General features: G+C 37.0%; 2 protein-coding genes across 3 annotated transcripts in view; one reads left to right on the top strand and one right to left on the bottom strand.

The window, feature by feature from the left end:
- The first annotated feature begins 7,268 nt into the window (after nucleotides 1-7,268).
- Nucleotides 7,269-7,866, top strand: LOC120422428 (uncharacterized). The gene is made up of 2 exons (XM_039585845.2): nucleotides 7,269-7,569; nucleotides 7,637-7,866. The coding sequence occupies exons 1-2, from the start codon at nucleotides 7,378-7,380 to the stop codon at nucleotides 7,802-7,804; spliced, it is 360 nt and encodes a 119-aa protein (XP_039441779.1). The 5' UTR covers nucleotides 7,269-7,377; the 3' UTR covers nucleotides 7,805-7,866.
- Nucleotides 7,867-18,142: 10,276 nt separating this feature from the next.
- LOC120422430 (midnolin homolog) overlaps nucleotides 18,143-23,556 on the bottom strand; it is a 330,394-nt gene continuing 324,980 nt past the window's right edge. Inside the window, exon 6 of one of the 2 annotated variants that reach the window (XM_052710973.1) lies at nucleotides 18,143-19,413. In XM_052710973.1, the coding sequence (XP_052566933.1) occupies nucleotides 18,411-19,413 (1,003 nt within the window). In that variant the 3' untranslated portion in view covers nucleotides 18,143-18,410. The remainder of the gene's footprint in view (nucleotides 19,414-23,556) is intronic. The other variant, XM_052710974.1, reaches the window with a different exon arrangement.

The following is a 23,556-nucleotide window of genomic DNA, read 5'->3' as shown; positions in this document are numbered from 1 at the left end:
AATCAAGCTTTATCTATGGTAGGTAATTTACCCATACTCACAAAAAAAGTTCAAGGGCAACATTTGGAAAAAAAACATATTTTAAATTACTTAATGAATTTAGTTAAACAATTACAAATATTTACCCAACAAAAAAACCATTGCCAAACTCAAGTTTAAATATTCAATTATGTGACAAAATGAAATAGAATCATAATTCTAAGCTGGCCATTAGGCTTTATTTTTAATTTCGTTTTTCATTAACTTTACCTCTTGTTTTATGAACAAAAATTAATAGTGATCGATTCATAAAAAAAGACTCCAATATTCATAACGATTTTGAATGTCTTAAACAGCTTTTCCATACTCAAATATATTGAAATAGTGAAAAGAACCTTAAATTTAAAGTAAGTTACTAGAGCAGAAATGAGTGAATTCAATTTGAAAATTGTACAAAATATTACAAAATTATTCAAGAGTTAAAAAATAATTTTCAAACAAGTATGCTCAGAATTCCCGACTTTTCCCGACTTTTTGACAAAAAATCATAAATTCCCGACTTTTTCCCGATTTTTGGCGGATTTTGGCGAATTCCCGACTTTTTCCCGACTTTCCCGATTTCCCGACTTGAGTGGCCACCCTGCGTGACGTCATTAAATCAGGCGTCCAATTTTACACAAAACCCCTTTTGACACCATACTTCTATCTCTTCACGGTTCCGAGCTACAAAGCATTGAAAAGCGTGTTTTAGTAAAAGTCCAGAAAATAAAAGGTCTCGCCCAAACCTGTCCTTGATTCTTGTAAGAAATTCAATTTCATACAATTTTATCGCAGGGTGCAAGAAGTTTTGAGATGTGCTGTTAAAGTTCAATAAAAAAAACTCAAATCATCAAATTGACGCTCGCACTGAACCAACGTCAATCGGTCACTGTGCAAACAGCTCGGCGATCAAACTGTCGGAAAACAACAATATAATTCTAAGCTTGCGTCAAAAAAAAACGAGGTAAAACACATTCTTGACAGTGATAAATTCTGAGAAGCATCGCAAGAGGGCAAAAAATAACATCAAACACGCAAACACACACACACAGAGCCGGTGATGAAACTGATAATTAAGTGACAAACACCGCGCGCCGCCTCCGTCACACACATTGGGCAAATCTCTCAGCGCACACGTGACGTTGAAGCTCAAAACAAAACGACAACCAAGCGTCTTAGACGCAGACTATGTTAGAGAAAATCGAGCGGTTAGATTGGATTTAATGAAATGGAACCATAAAAATGATCAATGCACCACACGTTACACGCTCAATTGAAACTCAACAGAATCGCTCTCTTTCTCTCTCATTCTCTTGAAAGACAAACGAGAGCGCATTTTGTTTCTTATCACGTGATAAATCGCTTGTGAGAGTGAGAGAGAGAGAGAACAAATAGTACGGTGTGTGAGTTATCTATCGCGGTTATCAGCGATTGAGCGATGTGGGCAAAGTACTACACTGGAGTTGTGGAACAAGTTATTAAGCTTAGGCGAGCAATGCTGCTGGTTGCACTAATCGTGGACACATGTGATTAGGAACTCACTTACAGTGATGGTTTGGGGTGTGACAAGAAAATGCAGAGTAAACATTTTTTATTTATGATTGGACAATAATAAACTAATTATTCAATGCTTTATAAATAAAAAACAGACTCTTCATTATCCGAAGGTTTGTATGGGACTTCGTTTAATTGAATCACAAACAAAAAAAAAAGTTTTTTTCCTTTTCATATTTTAAACATTAAATTAGAGTACTGCGACCCCATTTTAGTCAAATTTGAATAGTTCATATCATATTAAAAAATAAAACGCATTTTTTTCAACATTTCGTCGCCACCATATTGGTCGCCATCTGGGATTTAAAAATTCTAAATCACTTAACGTGAAGACTTCCATCATTGACAAGATTTTTCGTTCATAGATATAAATTTTGCGTCGCTATCAATGTTTTGACAAAATTCCTTCTACAAGTTGCTTAGAATACTGCCCTACACATGCTGATTCCTTTTGGTAACGATCAGGAATAGGATTCCTTGCAAAGTAATGAAAATCGTCATTAATTAATGATTGCGAACTAGGACGTCAATGATTGTGAGCATGAGCATGAGCATGAGCATGGTTGACTGCCAATGAGCTGCTACTCCGTTATTGACAGATCAGCTGAAGTTAAACAATGAATCAAAAATGATCAGTGGGAGCCAACCATCCGTTCAGTGTTTAACCCCTGAAGACCCCGACTTTATTAGTCAATACCGGCGCCCTCCCAAGAAGCCTGCAGTTCAACAAAAAGGAGGAATGTTAGTCCGATAGTTGAAGTTGCAGACTCATCAAGCACATAGTTTTTCGCTATATACTTGTTGATACCGCTTGAGACCGTTGAATCCACAGCATCTCCTTCAAGCATCACGTGATTATTTTTTTTTTGGGTTAGTAGGATAAGGTATTGGCTTTTCGATGCCTCCCGAGCTACGATGCTATGGGGAGGACTTTCATAACAAACCCGTCGGCGAGCCTTCCGAGCAACGATGCTATGGGAAGGTCTTTCTAATTAGCACACCAAAACACTCGCGCACAGGTATTTAAATACTGAATAAATGTAATTTTTCGTCACGATTACCCAGACGACATTGATGATATAGGAAGGACTTTTTTACAGTCATTTACAGTAATACTTAAACTTATTTTAATGCAACAATTCACACGACGTCGTGCCTCCCGATCAACGATGATGTAGGAAGGACTTGAGCAAGCCAATCAGGATGAAACACGAAATAAAATTCTTTTCTTTTCACACACAATGCCACATAATTGACCGCGCGTCACCACCCAACAAATTGAACTCCGAACTAGGACGTCAATGATTGTACCACAAAACTATATAAATTTTGAAACACATTCGATTTAGACTAAAGATTCTTTCAGTGGCTTCAAGAAGGCAACAACCGGCACATGCTGTTTCATTTTGGTGCAAAATACAGAATAAAGAATACAGAGAATTTTAGAGTGATGATCAATTTTCTTCGAAAATGATCAACGGCTTCACCTTAAGTGTAGTTTAGGGGTTATATTTAAGCTTCACAATCATAAATAAGAAGTGAAATTTGGCCTCGTATAATCAAGTCTAGCCTGTAATTATCGAACAGACAAATAAAAAAAAATAAAACCATGCCAAATATACGAAACAAGCTACAGCACAGCTTGAGCAATCAATAGTTTTCCAAAAATCTATGTTTTTATGAAAAAAATATTTTGTTTTGAAAAAAAAAAACATTTTACGGTATTGCACATCGAAATTTAAAATCTTTGAAAAAAAAGGTGCAGGTGGTTATGTTCTACATGACCAATATGACAAAGAACTTTGTACAAAACTCCTAAAAAATATTCTATTACATTTTATTTTTAAATCATTCCCTTTTTATTGAATCCTAAATAATTTATTCTAATTAAATGTTTCCAATCTTTGGCACCTCTGTGGAAATAAATTGCCAAAACACGAAAATATTACCAATACAATGTCCCATCCCAGAGGGTCCCGGAGTACCAAACCTTCTTAGCATGGTGCTCCCAACGAATACAACCAAATCTCGGAGCGTATGGTGGTGTGTCCCCACGCATCTTCCTCCCCTGTCGATTCAGAATTGTGTTGTTGTTCGAACACTCAGTGCTCAAGCTCAACCCAATTACGAGTCATCTCTGCGATACGGCTTTACGCAGTAGGCCTGGCCGCTTTAACGCTTGTGATGTTTCAATGCATTTTCAATGCAATGGCGCACTACAAATGTTAATAAATGACAAGAAGAGTGCTAGGCGTCATCTAACCTAAGGCACTCTCCAGGATCCCTTCGAAAGATTGGCTGCGCAAGGGTCTTATTAGATTAGATTAGAAAACACGAAAATATTGCCAAAACAAGTATGGTTCGGAAAATGCCACGGAACCAGCCACTCTAGGTTGTGGTCACCACAATCAAAATGGTTATTTTCATGTCCAGTATCAAAAACCATGAATTTTGATACCCATATTGCCCCAAGTGTATGATTCGATTAATGTCCTCCCGGTAGAACCTTCCCTAGGGCACTGGCCACTCCAGGTGTGACCAATATTTGGTGCACATACTGTGTCTTTCAATGTGTGCGTGTGTGTGTGTGTGAGCAATAAAATTACCACCGTGGATCCGTCTTTGACGAAACCGCGATAGGCACTGAAATTTTCTGAGGCTAAGTGCTAGCTTATATAGTTCGCATGAAATGTGGCAACAGTGGTGCCAAACTCTCGCGTGAGAGTTTCGCGAAAGCAGGAGAGGAAGCAAAATTTGCACCATGTTGTCACATTTCATGCAAACTATTTAAGCTAGCACTTAGCCTCAGAAAATTTCAGTGCCTATCGAGGTTTCATCGAAGACGGATCCACGGTGGTAATTGTATTGCCCATACACACACACGCACACATTGGAAGACACAGTTTGTACACCAACTTGGGAGGAATTCTGTGTTAATGAAGATTGTAAGGATGGTCACCGGAAAACCAGAATGATTTGAGGCAATGGGGTTGGGACCACATTTATAGGATATTGGCCAAACTCGGAGTGGCCAGTGCCCTGGGAAAGGTTCTACCGGGGGGACATTAATCGAACCATACGACTTGGGGCAATTTTGATACCAATATTACCCCAAGTCGTATAGTTCGGTAAATGTCCCCCCGGAAGAACCTTCCCCAGGGCTATGGCCACTCCGGGTGTGGCCAATCCGGTCAAAATGGCCATTTCCATTACCAGTTTCAAAAACCATGATTTTTGATACCCATATTGCCCTAAGTAGTATGGTTCGATTAATGTCCCCCCGGTAGAACCATTCCCAGGGCCATGGCCACTCCGGGTGTGGCCAATGTTCTACCAATGTGGTCCCAACCCCATTGCCCCAAATCATTCTAGTTTTCCGGTCACCTTCCTAACAATCTTCATTAGAACAGAATTCCTCCCAATTTGGTGCACATACTGTGTCGTTCAATGTGTGCGTGTGTGTGTGAGCAATAAAATTACCACCGTGGATCCGTCTTTGACGAAACCGCGCTAGGCACTGAAATTTTCTGAGGCTAAGTGCTAGCTTATATCGACGTCGTCGTGCTATCATGTCGCACCCGCCATTTTGACGTTCCGAGAAAAACGCGTTTTAATGTTTGACCTTGAATAAACAAAAACGAAAGCACGCAATGTAAACAATAACAAACACGTTTTGTTTGGCTGACCATTCTGTGCATTGTCCCGAAGTTTTGTTGAAGTTGGTTGCTGGAGTCCCGAGTTATAATTACAAATGTTTACGGTAGTCTAGCTTGTACGTGCGACAAACGCATCCTGACCTGAAATCCCTTTGCCCTTTGTCGCACTTACATCAATTTTCAGAGAGTGACAAGATAGCACGACAGGATTGAAACTTCTTTTATATGTAGAGTGACAAAAATTTTCGGAGCTTTTTTGGTTTTCATTGAATATCTCAGGATTGAAATCGAATTTCGGGGATCTGTGAAGGTCAAAAGATGAGGCATTGTGAGCTGCACAAAATGGCGTTCTTAACTCAATTTGGCCCAAAATGCACGTACGACAAGTTAGCACGATGGCGACGATATAGTTCGCATGAAATGTGGCAACAGTTGTGCCAAACTCTCGCGTGAGAGTTTTGCGAAAGCAGGAGAGGAAGCAACATTTGCTACGTGCTTTCAGCCAATCAGCAGCCGGGATTTTTCTTGCATTCATTTTTTATTTTCATCTTAACTTTTAAGTACTTTAATAAAGTTTTATCAACTTTGTGAGGTAGTCAACTTGTACTTTAAGACTTCCCCTTTCGTTTGGTGTGTAAAACATAAAGATTGTTTGAATGGGGGGGAAGATATAAGCATTTGAAAAACGACAGAAAATCGTTACACTTTCGCTTCGCGAAATTTTGGATTGACACCCGTAGACAGTGCCCTTAGGACAAAGTTCTTTGTCAAAATGCATTTTAAAACTTTTTGCAGTTTATGCAAGGCTATTCCCAACGAATTTTTGAAGTTAATTTTTTGGTTAGCACCTTGGTTTTTGAAGAGAGGGCAAAGGCAAAAAGGGGGAGCTCAAAATTTAATGGATAATTTAAAGTTTTTAAAATTTGATCAAGTAATGTATTAAATAAAAACATTCTTTTTATAATTTATTTGTTTTCTGAAATTAGGTAGAAATATTTTACTGCCTGTTCAAAATTTTCAACGGATTTTAGAGCAGTGCTTTGGAATGGATAGAAATTCCCTAAAAACTAGAATTCATTTATATGTTTTGGTAGACCATAGAAACTCAACTTATAAGAAGAATTGACAACAAACATTTGTAAATGTACTAGATGGATTGATTTTCTTCAAACCGGTGCATTCGTTTCAGTTTTGTCTCAAGTGATCTCTCAAATGAAAAGATATTAGGTCTTCCAATTTTCCAAGATTTGTATTTCCTGAGAAACGGGAAAAATATTTTTGAAATCCCGGGAAATTTTTGAAACAGTCATAGAATCTATATTTTCATTACATTTGTAATGCTTTTCAAGCTTAAATCATATAACTAGCTCAATCATATTATTTGATGAAAATCTACACTTTGATCTAATAGACATGTATTAGACCGGCTAAGCTTCAAATGGAAATTTTAAACTAATCAAATCAAACCAGAACGAACAAACTTCCCAAAATTAAGAACCAAATGAGTGCGTCCACATTTCATTTCATTAATTTGTTTTAATGGGAAATCCCACTTTATATTGATTTTTATATTCTACAAAAATACTAACAAAATTTCGTTTTAAATTGTGATTTTCGAACAAAAAAATAGTTTTAGACAAATTTTAAGGGCGTTGTATATTTTGACAATAGCGATTCGCTGATTTCCACTATTTATACAGCTTATTTAGCATTATTTGAACACCAAAAGAGCTGATAAGCCAACATTAGGTGCCCGATTACATCAGATGCCCCCACTGAATTGCGGTTGCGAATGGTATGCCTCAGAATCAGAATCAGAATTGCTGCACTGGTACACTGGGACAAATCACATCCCAAAATCGTGAACAAGCGGTACGTTTTTGAAATACGTATCATGAAATCTGGAAAAAAAATGTTCGTGGTTCCGTATTTCATGAACGCTTGTTCACGATTTTGAGAACTGATTTTTCTCCGTGTAGAACATGATTATCTCGAGAATTAGCCTGTATTTTGAAACCAATGCATAAACCGGTCCTTTTATCCTTTCACCTTCATTTCGATGGATGCCTCTTTCTCCAAGACATTGCAATATAAGCTGAAGAATGCGTCCAAATGCAGTTAAAACGTTTCGCAAACTCTAAAAGAAAGCATGTTTTTGAAACGTTCGCAACGTTTGTTCATATTAATTACCCTGCTCACAGCAAGCACCGCCAGTGGTCAAAGTTCCGAGTACGTTTACGGAAGTTATCTGCCAAACATGACTCCTTGTTTTAGCTCATCGATCAACAGAAATGCGTTCAGCGCCGTTCCAGTCTACCAAGCGTTCACCTTTGCCCAGGCGGTTAGTACAAAGCTCAAAGAACTTGCCAAATTGAAAAATTAACGATTTTTTTGTTTCTGTATTACAGGCTGGCACGGTCCGCTACATCCGGGTCTGGAACGACGGATCAACTCCGTTCAGTGCGTCGGTTTTGGCCGGTGGCGTCGGAACGGCTGCTGCGGCTACTACTTCGATTTTAGTTTCGTCACTCCATGGTGGAAAACTTAGTGCGAATATTCTAGCGATGTGCAACTAGTGAAGGGCAGTGAAAAATATGTCAAAACTTTTTAAGGACTTTTACAATAAAAAGCATCATTTCTTATTACAGTCCAGACTCGATTATCCGAAAGCGCACTTTGATTAAGATAATTTTTGATTGTTGAGTTTATGTATGACCCCTACCACTCCAAAGTTATCATGAACTGTGGATGATTGTCAACTGTCCCCACTGTTCAACAAGTTTGATGCTTATATTTGGAGTTTTTTTTTTTTTTCGAAAAGGACCATATGAAACACAATAGCTCTCCAATATGTCCTATTTCAAAAAAAAAATACTCTGGATATGAATGTGATAAAGTATAAGTTAACAATTAAATCTTTTTGGAACCCCTGTCCAAGTATTCCCTCAAAGAACACGTGAGTTTTTACAACTCTCACCACACTCACACCATCAAGAAGTGCCACACCAAAACAAAACCGAAACAAATCACCATGCGACCGCTTTGAGTGCCGTTGAGTGTCTCTCTCGCACTTCCCGATTCTCTCTCGGTAAGAAATCTCACGAGAAACTGCGAGAGCGCGTGCGCGCTTAATTTAGTGAATAATTTAAGCAAACAGAATCGTTTTAAGACACAACGCACACACAAGTTCTGGTTGCTTTCCACGCTGGTTTTTATTTTTTTTCTTCATTTCATTTCAATGATTGTAATGACGATCTCAACGCACACATTTCAAACTAAAGTGAGGTTTGAAGAGTGCCAAGTGAGTGCCGCCGTGTGCGCGTGTATTTTGGTTCTTATTTTTAAATTTGTTTTATTTTTGTCCATTTCTTGCAGTTTGTTCTTTTCGTGCATTTTTTTTTTGACGTGACGAAATTCGACAAACATTTGGTGCTTATTTGCCAAGTCTCGTTCGTTGCAATGAACTTTTAACCTTTTTATTATGAATAAATTAAAACGGTTTAAGTGCAAAGGTCAAATTGGGTGACCTTCAACGTCCTTAAAAAAAATCATACAAACTAAAACGGAACGTCATAAATGCACACGACAAAAAACTATTAATAAATGGATAAACGATGGTGCAAACAGAACAAGCAAAAAACCTCAATTATTCATGACAGTCATCATAGAAAAACGACGACGACGTCCGATGACGACCCGGCGAGCACGTGGTTCGGCTCGACGTCAAAACACATGGAACCGGAATGAGTCGCCGTCGTCGTCGCCGGTTTACAACCACATTCGTGGAGTGGCGCACAGTTATCAAAGTCTACCACACAGCCATCATTAATCGGTGACGACTTCGAGTGGTGTGGTGGAGAGAGAGAGAGAGAGAGGCCAGCAAAAACAAAACTTGCAAGATTGATGCCGGTGACGGTAAATGTGTGTGTCTGTGTGTGTTACTTCATTTGATTGCCTCATTGAGTTTTTGTCCTCTTTCATGTTTTTATTCATTTAGACGAGCCGCGTGCCCCGCTGTTGATAGGAGACTTTAAATGGCAGGGGTGTTTGATTGAAATTTGTTAATTCATTGAATATAAACGTTATTATTTAATGTTTGTTCTTGTTTTATTGTTATGTTTTATTTTTATGAAAGTTATTTTAAATATCCTGTTTTGTGTTTAAAAAAAAAGTGTTGCTCTAGCCTTATACAGATTTATTTGAATATATTATTTCAGGCTAGATGACCAGTACAATGGTTTTCAAAAAGTATTCACAGTTTTCATGAAGTGGCTGGAAAAAATATTATAAACCTGGTTATGTACCACATCAGAGATTTATACATAAAAAGTTATAATATTCTCTCAATGAAAATTGCACTTTTCCTATAATTTAGGTTTTTGATAATTTTAACGGATTTTGAACTGAGCAATTCTCTGAGATTTCGGTCATTCGATTTTTTATTGTAATTTTTAATCCGGCTAAAACTTTATTGGTGCCTTTGGTATGCCCAAAGAAGCCATTTTGCATCATAAGTTCGTTCATATAATTTTCCATACAAATTCGACAGCTGTCCATACAAAAATGATACATGAAAATTCAAAAATCTGTATCTTTTGAAGGAATTTTTTGATCGATTTGGTGTCTTGAGCAAAGTTGTAGGTATGGATAAGGACTACACTGAAAAAAATGATACACGGTAAAAAAATTGGTGATTTTTAATTTCACTTTTTGTCACAAAAACTTGATTTGCAAAACAACATTATTTTAATTTTTTTATTTTCTGGTATGTTTTAGAGGACATCAAATGCCAACTTTTCAGAAATTTCCAGAATGTGCAAAATCATTCAATATTACGCCCTTTTAAAATGTTAGTTTTGATTTTAAAATTTTAAAATATTGTTTTCGAAAAGATCGCAAAATTTCCCGAATCTTTTATATTTTAACATTGCTGAGATATCGACATTAGAAAATGTTGAGTTTTTTGGGGGAGGCTTAGAAAACATCAATTTTCCTGTTTTTAAACCTTTGCATGGCAATATCTCAGCAACTAAGGCTCTTATCAACAAAGTTCAAAAGCAAAATATAGAGAATTTTCTCAGCTCTTCAAAATTTTTTTTTGAAAACTGGGCAAACATGGGCACTATTTAAAAAAAAATGAATGACTGGGATTATTTTGAAAAAAGTTACCTGAAAATGGCTATAACTTGAAAACGGTGCAATTTATCAAATTTCACTAAAGTACTTTTTGATTTCAAATTCGATTTTACATCGACATCGTTGATAGTTTTTTCGATGAAAAAAATAAATAGAAGAAATGTTTTTTCGCCCACAAACTGTTTAGACAAATTTTTGAAATGGAGCGAACAAATAATTTAAACGAAATTTTTATTAACATTTGCAATCCTCAGGACAATAACAATAGAAGTATCGTTATCGTTATCTAAACACCATAATTTTATCGTTGATAAGTATTCGACGATAACTCAGTTCAGGTAGCTTCATAAAATGAACTAATTCTAAATTTTTCCGGTGGCCCATACGGCAAAGGCACGGTTCAATATGCTGAAGGTCTTGGGTTCGAGTCTCGGAACCGGTACTTTTTTTTATAGATGAACTTTTTTTGAAGATGAACCCATGAGTAAAGTACGCTCGGTAATTTCGGGATTTATCCTCTCAGTCCGCACACAGTACCATTTTACTACCGAATCGTGCTCTTTATCCTCTCGTATGCCGATGTCCAGTTCTGGGTGTAAGGCCGTTGACAATCCTTTCAAAATCAGCCCGAAAAATCAGGGGGTAAATATTTATTTATCATAAATCTTCAAAACGTTAAGTGTAGTTGAAGTGTAAGCAACTGAAACCAATTCGAAATGCATTATCCTTCGTTGAACAGTACCGCAATACATATATATTTTGTAAACTAATGGTTGCCTACACCCAACTGGCAGTCGCATGATTGTGATGCATGGCGGCATGAAAGTATATCAGAATCTGCATGAAATCTGTCCTCATGCATTTTTTGCGATATAGGAGTATGACATTTTTGCCCGTTACCGACAATTATCGACATTACCGACGACTTTTTGGTTGTATTTCACAAAAAAAACACTTAGCAGAAAGAGGATTGAACCACCAACTTCTTGGTAATTGATCCGACAAGATACTACCGCGCCATGGACGCTTGATGAAAAGTGAGTGAAAGAGCACCAACATATGCTTCTCTTTGGAGTGTTGCTCGGGGACGGGCCAGCTTTATATGTGTTGGTGAGAACTGCAGATCGCTGAAATTTTTACACGCGGACAAAAATGATCTACGGGCTTGCTGCAAAAAATGTTATAAAATATGACATTTTCTGCAGCAAATCCAATGTTGCAGATTTTGAGATATATTTTTCCTTTGGGTGTAGTGTAAAATGCATTTCAAAACGCATTTTTGATTTCAGAATCGGGAAACATAAACGTCAAAAAATATTTGCAACTGCCTAATCTGAGTATCAAAAAACAAGACATTTTGTAAGTTTACGATTGTTTGTAAAGGACCCTAAATTTTGTTATGATTTGCACTATATTAGATTTTTTAAGTGTAAATTACTAAAACTTTCACACAATTCCATTTCAATGACGCAAAACTTTTTATGTATTAAATCTGTAAAAGGATTTTCAAAGTTGATATTTCCACAACATGTCGTTTCTTTCGATAACCGTATTGAAAATTTTGAAAATTTAAATATTTAAGCCTTAAAATTCAAATACAGTGCGAATTCGTACACCATTTACTTTAATTAACAACAAAATTTCTCGTCATTTTGTATTCACATACTGACCATAATCGCATAAATGTCCTATATGTAAAAACAGCATGCTGATCAGCAATTCCAGCTCAAATCAGGAATTTTTCTGGTACTCTTGTACCCGACCCCCTCCGATTTCAATGAAACTTTGTAGACATGTTATCCTAGATCTTTCTAAGCCATTTTTCTATGTGTCTATGAAGCCAATTGTACTCGAAAATAACATTTGAGAAGGTTGTAAGTTATTTTTTTTTGTATTTTGTAATTTAAAAATTACTGTATCTCGAAGCCGTTGCGTCGTATCAAAAAGTGGTCAAACACAAACTTGTAGAAAATTGGACAGGCTTTCTGGAAAAAATACACTGAAATAAAAAAAACCCGCCACTTCTATAAGATTTTTTGATTTTTCAGTTTAAAAGTCAAATTTTAAGGTGATGTCACGATTTTTTTTGTTCAAAATTTGCGAGGAAATAGCCTAAGATGTTACAAAAAGACTGACAAAAAATGCAGGATGGTACAGTCATCCCTCATATTCGGAACAGTTTACAGATCGGCCAATGTTCAAAAAATCATAGGAAACCGATAATTGAACATAATGATTTGCTTTTACCTTTATGCGATAGCTTTTCTTGCGATCTTTCGGTTGATGTATTGACCGACAGTATTTTTTTACGTTTTATATAAAATTTTCAAAGAAAAACTTTGACCCTTGAAATCCACAAATTCGGAACACTTTTTTCTTACGGATGTAAACAAACTTTGGTTCTCTCCATGAGTACATATTTTTTTACAAAGTAATGACTTCACTAACTGAAACCATTAAAACTCATGCTTTGTAATGTTTTATGAATGGTTTGATAACTTTTTTGTGAAAATTTCATTTAAATTCAGGTGTTCCACAATTGCGGAAGGCACAATAACAAATCACAATTATGGAACAGGCAATTTGGAAGCAGTGTTTTGCCGCTCTGACTAAAATCGTCTTGAAATGCAGTTTTTATTTAAAAAGTACTACTTTTACCACTGAAATAGCAACGAAACGAAACTATTGGCACTACGCCCCCCGGGGCATGGCCTTCCTCTAACGTGGGATTTCTGCTCCAGCGCCTCTGACGAGACAGGAGAAACCGGGACCGACGTTTTACTTCACCATCCGATAGAAGCTCAGTGGATAAGGCGGGAATCGAACCCGCGTCTCATAGCATCATCGGGATCGGCAGCCGAAGCCGCTACCCCTGCGCCACGAGACCCACAAAAAATAGCAAAGGAATGTCCAAATAAAGGTCTTAAAATTAGTAGGTTCAACAGAAAAGATGCATTTGGCATGCTATTGACAAATTATCATAAAAGTGTTCCGAATATGTGGGATGACTGTATGTCTCTCCTAAAAAAATACAAAAATCATTTACTAAAACTATTTTTTAAGTGGTCTAAACGTCAAAATTTTTAAAAACCGATAGTGGGAATCGATTTGCCAGACAATTTTACATAAAAGTCTCCATATTGACCATTGTCCTATGTCCAATCCTTGGGAAGATACAGCGGTTTAAAAAATTAAAATGTCGAAAAAATAGGTTTTTTGGTGGTTTTTGGCAATTTCTATATGACAGACTTGATTTTTCAGTCTCGAAAATATTTTTACCGGAAAGCTCGTCCAATTTCCCATAAGTTTGCCTTTGACAGCTTTTTAATTTGACTCGTTTTAATATTTGCGTAAGCTTATTTACTATTCAGGTTTCTACCACATTGATTTTCTCGACATTTTTATTTTTTAAACCGCTGTATTTTCATCAGAAAAATATGTCTATTATCTCACATCTAATAAGAAAGTTATCCTCTGTTGCAGAGTTAAAAAAATTAAATTGGTATTAAAATTATGCTGAAAAATATGGTTGTCGTTGCACTTTCGAATTTAATTTCATTTATTGGGTTGCATTGGCAAAACATCAGTGCAATAACACTGACCTACAAAAATTGACAAAAATGACTGCGTTGGCTCAACTCGAGAGGAAGCATGAAGTTTAGGGTCACCAGAAATACGTGCACTTTAAATTTTTCAAAAATATTCAGACATGGCCGAATGGTGTTTTTCAAGAGTTTGTATGGAGAATGAGGGCGGTTCGTCGCTGTTGCGTGTTGTTGAAGTAGGAGAACAGAAAAGCACTGATGTTAATTTTTATTTTAAAAATTAAGCCAAACATTCACGAATGAAATATTTATCCTATCAGTTAGCCAACTGAAAAAGCATGTTTGTAAAATTGTCGAATTATTTAAAAAAAAAAACAAAATTTTGATTAATTTATCAACATAATAGATATTTGAAGCTGTTTTGGAACTCACTTTATACATTTTACGATTTAAGATGGATGTCAAGTCTTTTTATTATGATATTCATTTATAAATAAATATCAAATCAGTAGCTGAAATATAGTAGCAAGTAACAAACTCCTCATTGAAATACAACAGTCATGTTTCAGTTCCAAGTTTTCACAATATTTGGCAATATTAGTTTTTCTGTAAAAATTCAAAAATGTCACAACTTTGAACTTCTAAATCCGATGATCGATAAACACGCCAGTAAAGATCAGAAAAATCAACAGAGTCCTACGTGCTGCACATGGTTGATCTAGTTTTCACATTGAGGTGCTAATAAGCATGGCAGCTATTACGGTTAGTCGTTTTTCGGTAAACTCTGGATCAAAAGCGATGGCATGGAAACGCAACAGGTTGAACGCTCGATCATTCTGGAATTTGAAACAGCTTTTTTTGGGATGATCGATACTTTTGTCAAATAATGTAGATTTAAAAAGTTTTTTTTTTTCATAAATGCATCTTTTGTAAACCCCATGAACTAATCAAGTTCTGGCCATCTACAGGTTGAAACAAAAAATTACCATGCGTTACGCTTGTTGAAGGTTTCATAAAATAACGTTAGGTGGCAGGGCAGCCAAGCTTTTCAAAAATGGAAGATCTTCCAGAAGAGTTGCATGTGGCATCACATTTTTAAGACGATTTTGAGGGGGATAATAAAAAAGACACGACACGCTTAATTTTCGAAATGTTCATTTTTATTTTCTGCTTTTTAGATCTTGCTATAATTGTTTTCCGGGGTAGAGTAGTAGGTGTAGTTTATTAATAAGAGTAAACTGAACTGCGTGATTACAGGATACACGTTTTTTGTTGTTTAAAATATCTGCTTGTAGATTGTTTAATCGTTAGAATGATAGTTTGTTAATGTTGCTGCGGCTGCTGCTATTCAGATTGAGAATTGTAACTATAGTAGAGTAGAATAAACGTGTTGTTTGCAGCGATACTTTTTAGTTAACGGCAATTCTTTTAATAGTTATGAGAGGGACGAAGGAGGGGCAAACAAAATAATTTGTACAACTCGGTTTTCCATAGAAACTTTCGTTCATCGTGGCATTTTCCGTCGGTTTCTTCGGTTTTGTTAAGTTTTGCGGTTTCATTAAACTTCTGGCGAGAAACTTATACACACTCAAAAAATATACGACGAGAGATTCAATAAATTATCACAAACATGTACAAAGTAAAGTGTGTGTGTGTGTGTGTGTGTGTTTTAATGGATTAATAAGTCGCTTGTTGGCCTAAACGTTTATATCATTAGTAGTGATAGTAAAATAGTCTATTGGTGTTTCCTCTTACAAACGCGTTCGCTTCCTAGAGTATACAAATCGTTACAATAATAGTGGGTAGTAATATTAAGTACATATGGTTAATATAAATGCTCGTTAGTCAATCGCGCGCCGTGGCCTACTCTCTGCCTTCCTGTTTAATTTTTAAAAACAATGTTTACAAAAAAAATAAGCAACTTTTCTAGCGATTTATGTTACGATTTCGTTTTCCGTATTGCAATCAACTGTGGTACCACCGACCCGACGCTAGCTGTGGGTTTGTGTCTACACTAAATGTAACGCACTTCGCAGGCGTTACGGAACGTTTCGCGCGCCTTCTTACACTCTCCTCATTTTTTCTCACTCTTGCTTTGGTAATAAAAATATGGTTCCTGGTTGGATGATCCTCGTGAACTTCCGATTTCCGGCGGGGGTTCTAGGAAGTTTATAAATTTTACACTGTTTTGCTCCGAATCGTGTAGGCGCGCTCTCTATACTCTTACTTGCTATTATCGGGGGAAGAAAAACTTAAACGTAACGCCGTGTGTTTCTTTAAATAAATGCATTATTTTTTACTGATTCTTGCTCTAGAAGTAAAATTTAAACTCTGTTCCATTGAAAACAAAAAAGTCGATTAGAAATGATTCTGGAAAGGACAACATAACAAAATGCACTGAAAAAAAAGTTTTTTTTTTATGAAACTTTGCCCAAATCTAAATCATAATTTGGAAGAAAAAGTTCGTAAAAATGAAATATTCGTGTCTTTCATGCAATTTTATGAATTAGCTATGTATTATTTATGGCTTCTATATATGTTTTAAAAACAAAATAATTAAATCTTGTTTTTATTGTGAAATTTGAAAATTTTCAATTTGAATTAATGAATTTACGAAATGCTTCGAAATTTTCAATAAAAAAACATCAATAAAAAATACCTCACAAGTCTAATAATACTGTTGAAAATTTCAAAAATATCAGAGAAATTATTACACATTTTTTTTAATTAACTTCATGATTTTTTCGAATCTCTTAGAAATCTTAAGTTACCTAAATGCAAAAAAGTGCATTGTTTTGATTTATAAATTCATTAATTATTATTATCAAACTCAGATAACAATCAATTTAAGATGTTTTTCATCAATATGGTAAAGTTCTGAAATACTTTTTCTTTGCTTCCCGATTTTTTGAGAGAAGAGGTAGAGACAAAAATCTGAAATAATTGTTGATCCAAATAAGAAGTGAACAATAGAAATATACTACAACCTTAATTCCATAAATCTTTTAACGTGAAGACTTCCATCATTGTCATGATTTTTCGTTCAAAGATATAAATTTTGCGTCGCTTTCAATATTTTGACAAAATTCCTTCAACAAGTTGTTTAGAATAGTGCCCTACACATGCTGATTCCTTTTGGTAACGATTATCCCATTCCTTGTAAAGTTATGGAAATCGTCATTAATCAATGATTGCCAACTAGGACGTCAATGACTGTTCCACAAAATTATATAAATTTTGAAGCACAATTGATTTAGATCAAAAATTCCTTCAGTGGCTTCAAGAAGGCAACAACCGGCACACGCTGATTCCTTTTGGTGCTGAAATTCGTTAAATTGAATTTTCTACAGAATATTTTATAGTGATGATCAATTTTCTTCGAAAATGATCAACGGCTTCACCTTAAAATAACTGTACAATATCTAAAACATTCAACATTCACAAACTTTAAAATAAATCATCAAAATTGCTAATCTGGCAGCACTGCTGAAATTAATATCTTCTTGTAGACAGAATTCAGGCAATTTTGTCGTAATGTACATCCAGAATCATAATCAATTTCATCATCAGATAGGTGTTTCAAGTCATAACAAACTGGCAACACTGCCATATGTTATGAGTATTAAGTTGAAGTTGAATTTCAAGGAATTCTCAAAGCCGCATGTTGTAATTTTCATTGAAAACGGCTTCCGGATCTCGGAAGAAAGTTTCGAAAAAGTCATAATGCTAAAATAAACTGGAAACACTGTTTTGAAATTCGAAGCACTTTCTGTAACTCCGTTGTTTATTCCAGCGTTGCCACACGTACAGATATTTTTGGCACAGACCAAACACTCAATCAAGTATAACTTTAAAGAAAAACATTTTTATCAAAAACTAAACAAGTAAAAAGATGCAAAAAATGTTAATCTTTTTAGTGCAGTTTACAAAAACTACTCAAGTGTATTTTAACTGTAAAAATAATTAGTTTGAGTGTTTGGTCTGTGCCAAAAATATCTGTACATGTGGCAACGCTGGATTATTCTGTCATTCTCGTCTCAAATGACGCAACGGCCTACTTTTCGGCGAAAAAAATACATAACTGAAAAGTTCTATTCAGCATCCAAGTTCAACTTTTCAGCACTTGTATCGAAAAGTAATACTGAGCGAACACTTTTTTGAAAATCTTGCAAACATAGTGTTGTTTCATAATATATCAATAAACAAGATCTCAGGTTATTGTTTTGTTTTTCAGTGTTTTTCAAACAAACTAAAAAATTAAATAAATTTATGCAATTCAAGTAAGGCAAGACGTGACATGACAAAAGTTCCAAAAGAAAATATCATTTTTTGTTAAATAAAGTCAGAACAATTTCAAGTCTCGTCTTTTTTCATATACATTCCAAATCGACTGTTTCATTTCACCTGCGTGTCTCCTCCATTTAAATAAACTCCTCAATCTCTCCCTTTAAACGCGACAACAGAAGGGAAAAAGCCGAAAACAGAACGGGTTCTACCGCTGCTATACCCACAGCACCCGCGAGGACACTCCCGAGTCGGAATCACCCCCCGCGCCTACTCCCCCACCGTTCTGGTGAATCTTGAGCTTCTGCGGCAGCACGACCGGCGCCGAATCCCACCGGCGGTGGTTCACAAAGTGGTTGTGGTGCTCGTACGCCGCGGATTGCGTGACGCGGGCCGGGATTTCCGGTGCCTTCGAGGCGGGAATGCCCAGCTTGGGCGGGTTTATGGCGATCGTGGTTACGTTGCTCGTCGGGATGACGGTGGCGTCCCGCAGGTCGGACGATTCATCTGAGACGAAGGACACGGACCCGGTGGAGGAAGCGGCGGAGGAGTTGGTGGACAGCATGGTGGAGTTGACCAGGGGCAGGCCAATCTCCTGGAACGAGTTCATCGAGCTGAAGCCGGACTCGTCCTCGGCGGAACTCGCGATCATCATCTCCTTGATCCGGTCGATGTTCGCCGAGTGCCGGTGGTTGACCAGGTGGCCGGAACTGCTGCTGGTGCTGCTACTGCTGCTACTCCCCGGATGATGGTGATGGTTCAGATGGTGGTTCAGGTGGTGACCCAACGGCGGAGACGGTCGATCCGTGTTGTCCTCGTTGTTCGAAGACGACGTCGAGTGCACCGAATCGTCCGTACTGCTCCTCAGCGAAAGCCGACTCCCGCGCATGTTCAACTTCCTACTGAACCCAACGTTACTCCTCGTGTTCACAACCGGGGCGGAAGCCACGGCACCCGCCCCCGTCAACGTGGTCGTACTTCCGGTTGCCGATCCACCTCCCCCTCCGACACTCCCGCCGGCCAACAGCAGCAAACTGTCCAGCTCGGCCGACGAGCTCGAGGACTGGCTGGACAGCGTCGGCTCTTGCGTGTTGAGCAGATTCTGGACCGTCCGCAGCAGCCGGAACGCCTCCTGGGCCAGCTTCTCCGGGTCAACTTCGGCGCCGGAAATTGGCAGAGTCGCTGGCAGTTGGTTGGGTTGGCGCTTTGGCGAGCGGCGCCTGGAAAGAGGGGAGAGAAACAAGTTTTGGAAAGGTTAATTAGGGCATCAATCTACAGCAACTCATTACGAGATATCGGATTTCAAAAATTATGCGCAGATTTACGATCATACGACGACCAACTACTCAAACTTCGAGCGGCTTTGAGTCAAACCTTCTGCCCGCTGGTTGGTCGTTGCAAATTTATGGGACTCAACCAGTTGCTGAGAAGGGGAATTATGGGTTAATTAAGAGCACCTTGCACGGCCCTCTGAAGACGGTAAGGGACGACAGCAAGGTGCTTAGAAGGTTAATTGATTGCCACTAGGAGGGATGATTAAAGGTGATATGCAACAAATTATCGTTTATGATGCATGAAGATATCCTTTTGAATGTAAGAACAATTTTTAAAATTGTTGAAAATCTTTCAAGAAGAAGTCACTACAAACGGTTCTATCCCATTCCGCAGAATTCCATTCCTCAAAATGCCATTCTCCAGAAATCCAGTCCCCAGAAATTCATTCCCCAGAATGACCCATTCCCCCGAAAAGTTTTATTTTTATTATGAATGTACTTTATTTTCAAATGGCAAACATAACATTTTTTTCAAGGTCCTACATATTTCTCGGGAATGGGTCATTCTGGGGATTCGATCATTCTGGGGAATAGGCCATTCTGGGGAGTGGGATTCTAGGGAATGGCATTCTGGGGAATGGAATTCTGAGGAATGGAATTCTGGGGAATGGGATTCTGGGGAATGAGATAGAACCACTACAAACACACACACGCACAGACATTTGTTCAGTTTTTTGCCTTTCTTACAAAAGAAAGGTTTGCTTTTGGAAAAACGCTTTTTCAGAAATCTTAAAAAAATCGTGCACGGCGAGGATTCGTCCCAGGAAAAAATCCTATTACTAAATTGAAGGTTTAGATGCGCTCTTTCGATTGAATTTTGGCCCGAATCCCGGAACTCAAAGTATGATTTTTGAGAGCTCTTTTTCTGAAATACATGAGCGATGTCTGTATCCACTCTTGAAAATTGTGTCTTCCATCACTGGAAAACCGCTCGTAAAACCCACAATTTTTATAAGTAAGATCTGTAGCCGTGGGGTCGGAGACGAACATTTTATTTTTCGATTCACAATTTTCGACCAGTAAATGTGGTCAAAGCCATTTTTAGAGGTATTTTTTGGACTATTGTACAGATAACACTATCAAATTTAAAGAATTAAGTTTCAAACAAAAAGCCATTCGAAAACATGCGCCATAAATTGTTTGGGCCCAAAATTTGAAGCTTTTCCAAAATGTATTTCCAGAGATATAGCGATTTTAGTGTTTTTCGTCTTATTTTTACCCTATTTTTTCCTATTAAATTTTTGGATTTATACAAAATCATATACTAAACATCAGGGTTGTTAAAATATCATAATATCACCTCTCAGCAACTACAATTATCTCGCCTGAATATTAATGCCTCAAATACAACTGCTCTTCTCTCTTCATTGAAACTCTCAGCGCCGAACATAGCCGAACACGTTTTTGTGTTTATCCACTCGCGATTGACATTTTCCTTTTCTCTCTCATTCTCGCTTCCACGATCATCCTACCGCAACAGCGTTTAACCACAAAAGCCGCCACAAAACCAATTTTGCAAACGCAGTTTGAAGGGGCGTCATGCGTGGTCGGCTCATAATCGCCATCTCGCGTTCTCTCATTGCATTTTTCGGAGAGGTTGAGAGACTCAGCGGTGAGAGCGCATAGTCGAGGAAAAGGGAAGGAGTGATAGAGAGAGAATGACATCGCTGGGAATCACGAGACACAAGAAGAGATCTCACAAGCTATAGTGACGGCCGCTATACTCTCGGATATTTTTGGTGCAGAGATAATCTATTGATAGCTTTTCTATCACTCTTTTGCAACACTGCTAAACATCAAATTCGAAGTCCCAGCTCGTTCTCGCTCGAAAAGTCGTCAAGTCGAAGCTGCAACGCCAGCGCTTTTACGCTTGCGCGTTTTACGCTGCGCGTGAAAGTGTTCTTTCTGGCTTCTCATAATTGATCAACAAATTGCAATAGCGATACATATTTTTTTAAGTTAATCATAGACTAACATTATAGACTGAGTACCCTTTATTTTTTTTCTAATAATGTCAATCCAATATGTTTTCTTAATTAAATTTAAATGTCTTGCGACAAATAATGTACTTCTGAAATTTAAAAAAAAAATGGCATTTGAGGTTTAGCCTAAAAAGATTCAAAGCTTTAGGTAAAATTCTCACTGGATGGTATCATTATGTTTTTGAAAAATTTATTGCACCAATATATTTCTCGGAGTTTCATCATTTTGTAAGAAAGGCTCTATTTCACCTCTGGTGATATTAAATCGGTTTTTTTTTATTTTAAATCAATATACATATATTAATCTGACCATGGAAACCCCTCCCTCTAGTCGCTTGAAATTTGTATGGGAAAAATCGTCAAAAAAATATCAACGACTATCTCTGAAAATATTTTATTTCGAAAAGATCAGAAAACTTCCTGCAAATTCACTTAAGAGACATTGAAGCTTGAACCATTGGTTGCTAAGATTCAGCATCTGAAAGTATCGTGAAATTTTTCGATCTGTCATATAAAAATCTTTCTGATAAAACTCATCATTTGAAATGGTTCAACAACACTTATTCACGACGTTTTCATAAATCAAGATCTTTTAGAAAAATTGGCAACACTGTCAAATTAATTTGAACCAACTCATGCCTTAAGAGCGAGTTTTTCACCAATGTGTAACAGGTCGTATCGAGGTGCTCCGATTTGGATGAAACTTTCAGCGTTTGTTTGTCTATACATGAGATGAACTCATGCCAAATATGAGCCCTCTACGACAAAGGGAAGTGGGGTAAAACGGGCTTTGAAGTTTGAGGTAAAAAAACATAAAAAATCTTAAAATTGCTCGCATTTCCGTAAAACTTCATCAGTTCCAACTCTCTTAGATGCATTTGAAAGGTATTTTGAAGCACTTCAAAATGGGCCATGGACATCTAGGATAGGTTTGACTTTTTCTCTTAGCTTTTGCAAATTACTGTCAAAAATGGATTTTTTTAAAACCTTAATATCTTTTTCCAACAGCCTCCAACACCCATACTCCTGTAGGTCAAAAGATAGGTAATGTCATGGACTTAAAGCTTACGGTATTAACTTTTTGGCCAATCGCAGTTTTTCTCATGGGTTTTTGATTTTTCTATAACAAACATTTTACAACGTTAGTTTTTGCCCTGTAGGCCGCCATAGCGGCAATTTTGGTTTCAATTTTGTCATATTCGGAATCCTCGGACAATTTCACGTAAATTAGAAGTATTGGAGTTGTAAATTTGATTGGAAAAATTGCCATTTAGAATGAATTAAAATATTTTTCACAATTTGTTGGATTAGGGGTAAAACAGGTTTTCGCCTACTTGATACAGCATTTGACGTTTTGATCATGGGGTAAATAAAATCTATTTCTTTTTTAAAAAATGTTTTATTTAATTATTTTTTAAATCAAAATTACAATTCCAATACTTCTAACTTACGTGAAATTGTCCGAGGATTCCGAATATGACAAAATTGAGACCAAAAAGTGCCGCTATGGAAGCCTACAGGGCAAAAACTAACGTTGTAAATTGTTTGTTCTAGAAAAATTGAAAAACTATGAGAAAAACTGCAATTCGCCAAAAAGTTAATACCATATAAGCCTGCATGAAATTACATATCTTTTGACCTATAGGAGTATGGGTGTTGAAGGCTGTTGGAAAAAGATATTAAGGTTTTAAAAAAATCCATTTTTGACAGTAATTTGCAAAAGTCAAGAGAAAAAGTAAACCAATCTTGGATGTCTATGGCACATTTTGAAGTGCTTTAAAAGACCGTTCAAATGCATCTAAGAGAGTTGGAACTGATGAAGTTTTACGGAAATGCGAGCAATTTTAAGATTTTTTAGGTTTTTTGGACCTCAAACTTCAATGCCCGTTTTAACCCAATTCCCTTTGTCGTAGAGGGCTCATATTTGGCATGAAATCATCTCATGCATAGACAAACAAACGCTGAAAGTTTCATCCAAATCGGAGCACCTCGATACGACCTCTAGAACAAACCGAGCAATATTTACAAATACTGCCTCTTAAGCGGT

Source organism: Culex pipiens, chromosome 3 (assembly GCF_016801865.2).
Source record: "Culex pipiens pallens isolate TS chromosome 3, TS_CPP_V2, whole genome shotgun sequence".
NCBI lineage: Eukaryota > Metazoa > Arthropoda > Insecta > Diptera > Culicidae > Culex > Culex pipiens.
The sequence above is the reverse complement of the archived record's forward strand: the minus strand, read 5'-3'. Positions and strand labels throughout refer to the sequence as shown.

What these genes read in the sequence shown, in the direction of transcription:
- LOC120422428 (XM_039585845.2), top strand. Translation starts at nt 7,378, where the DNA reads ATGTTTTTGAAACGTTCGCAACGTTTGTTCATATTAATTACCCTGCTC. An exon ending in CGTTCACCTTTGCCCAGGCG is followed by an intron (nt 7,570 to 7,636) that starts GTTAGTACAAAG and finishes TCTGTATTACAG; the next exon opens with GCTGGCACGGTCCGCTACAT.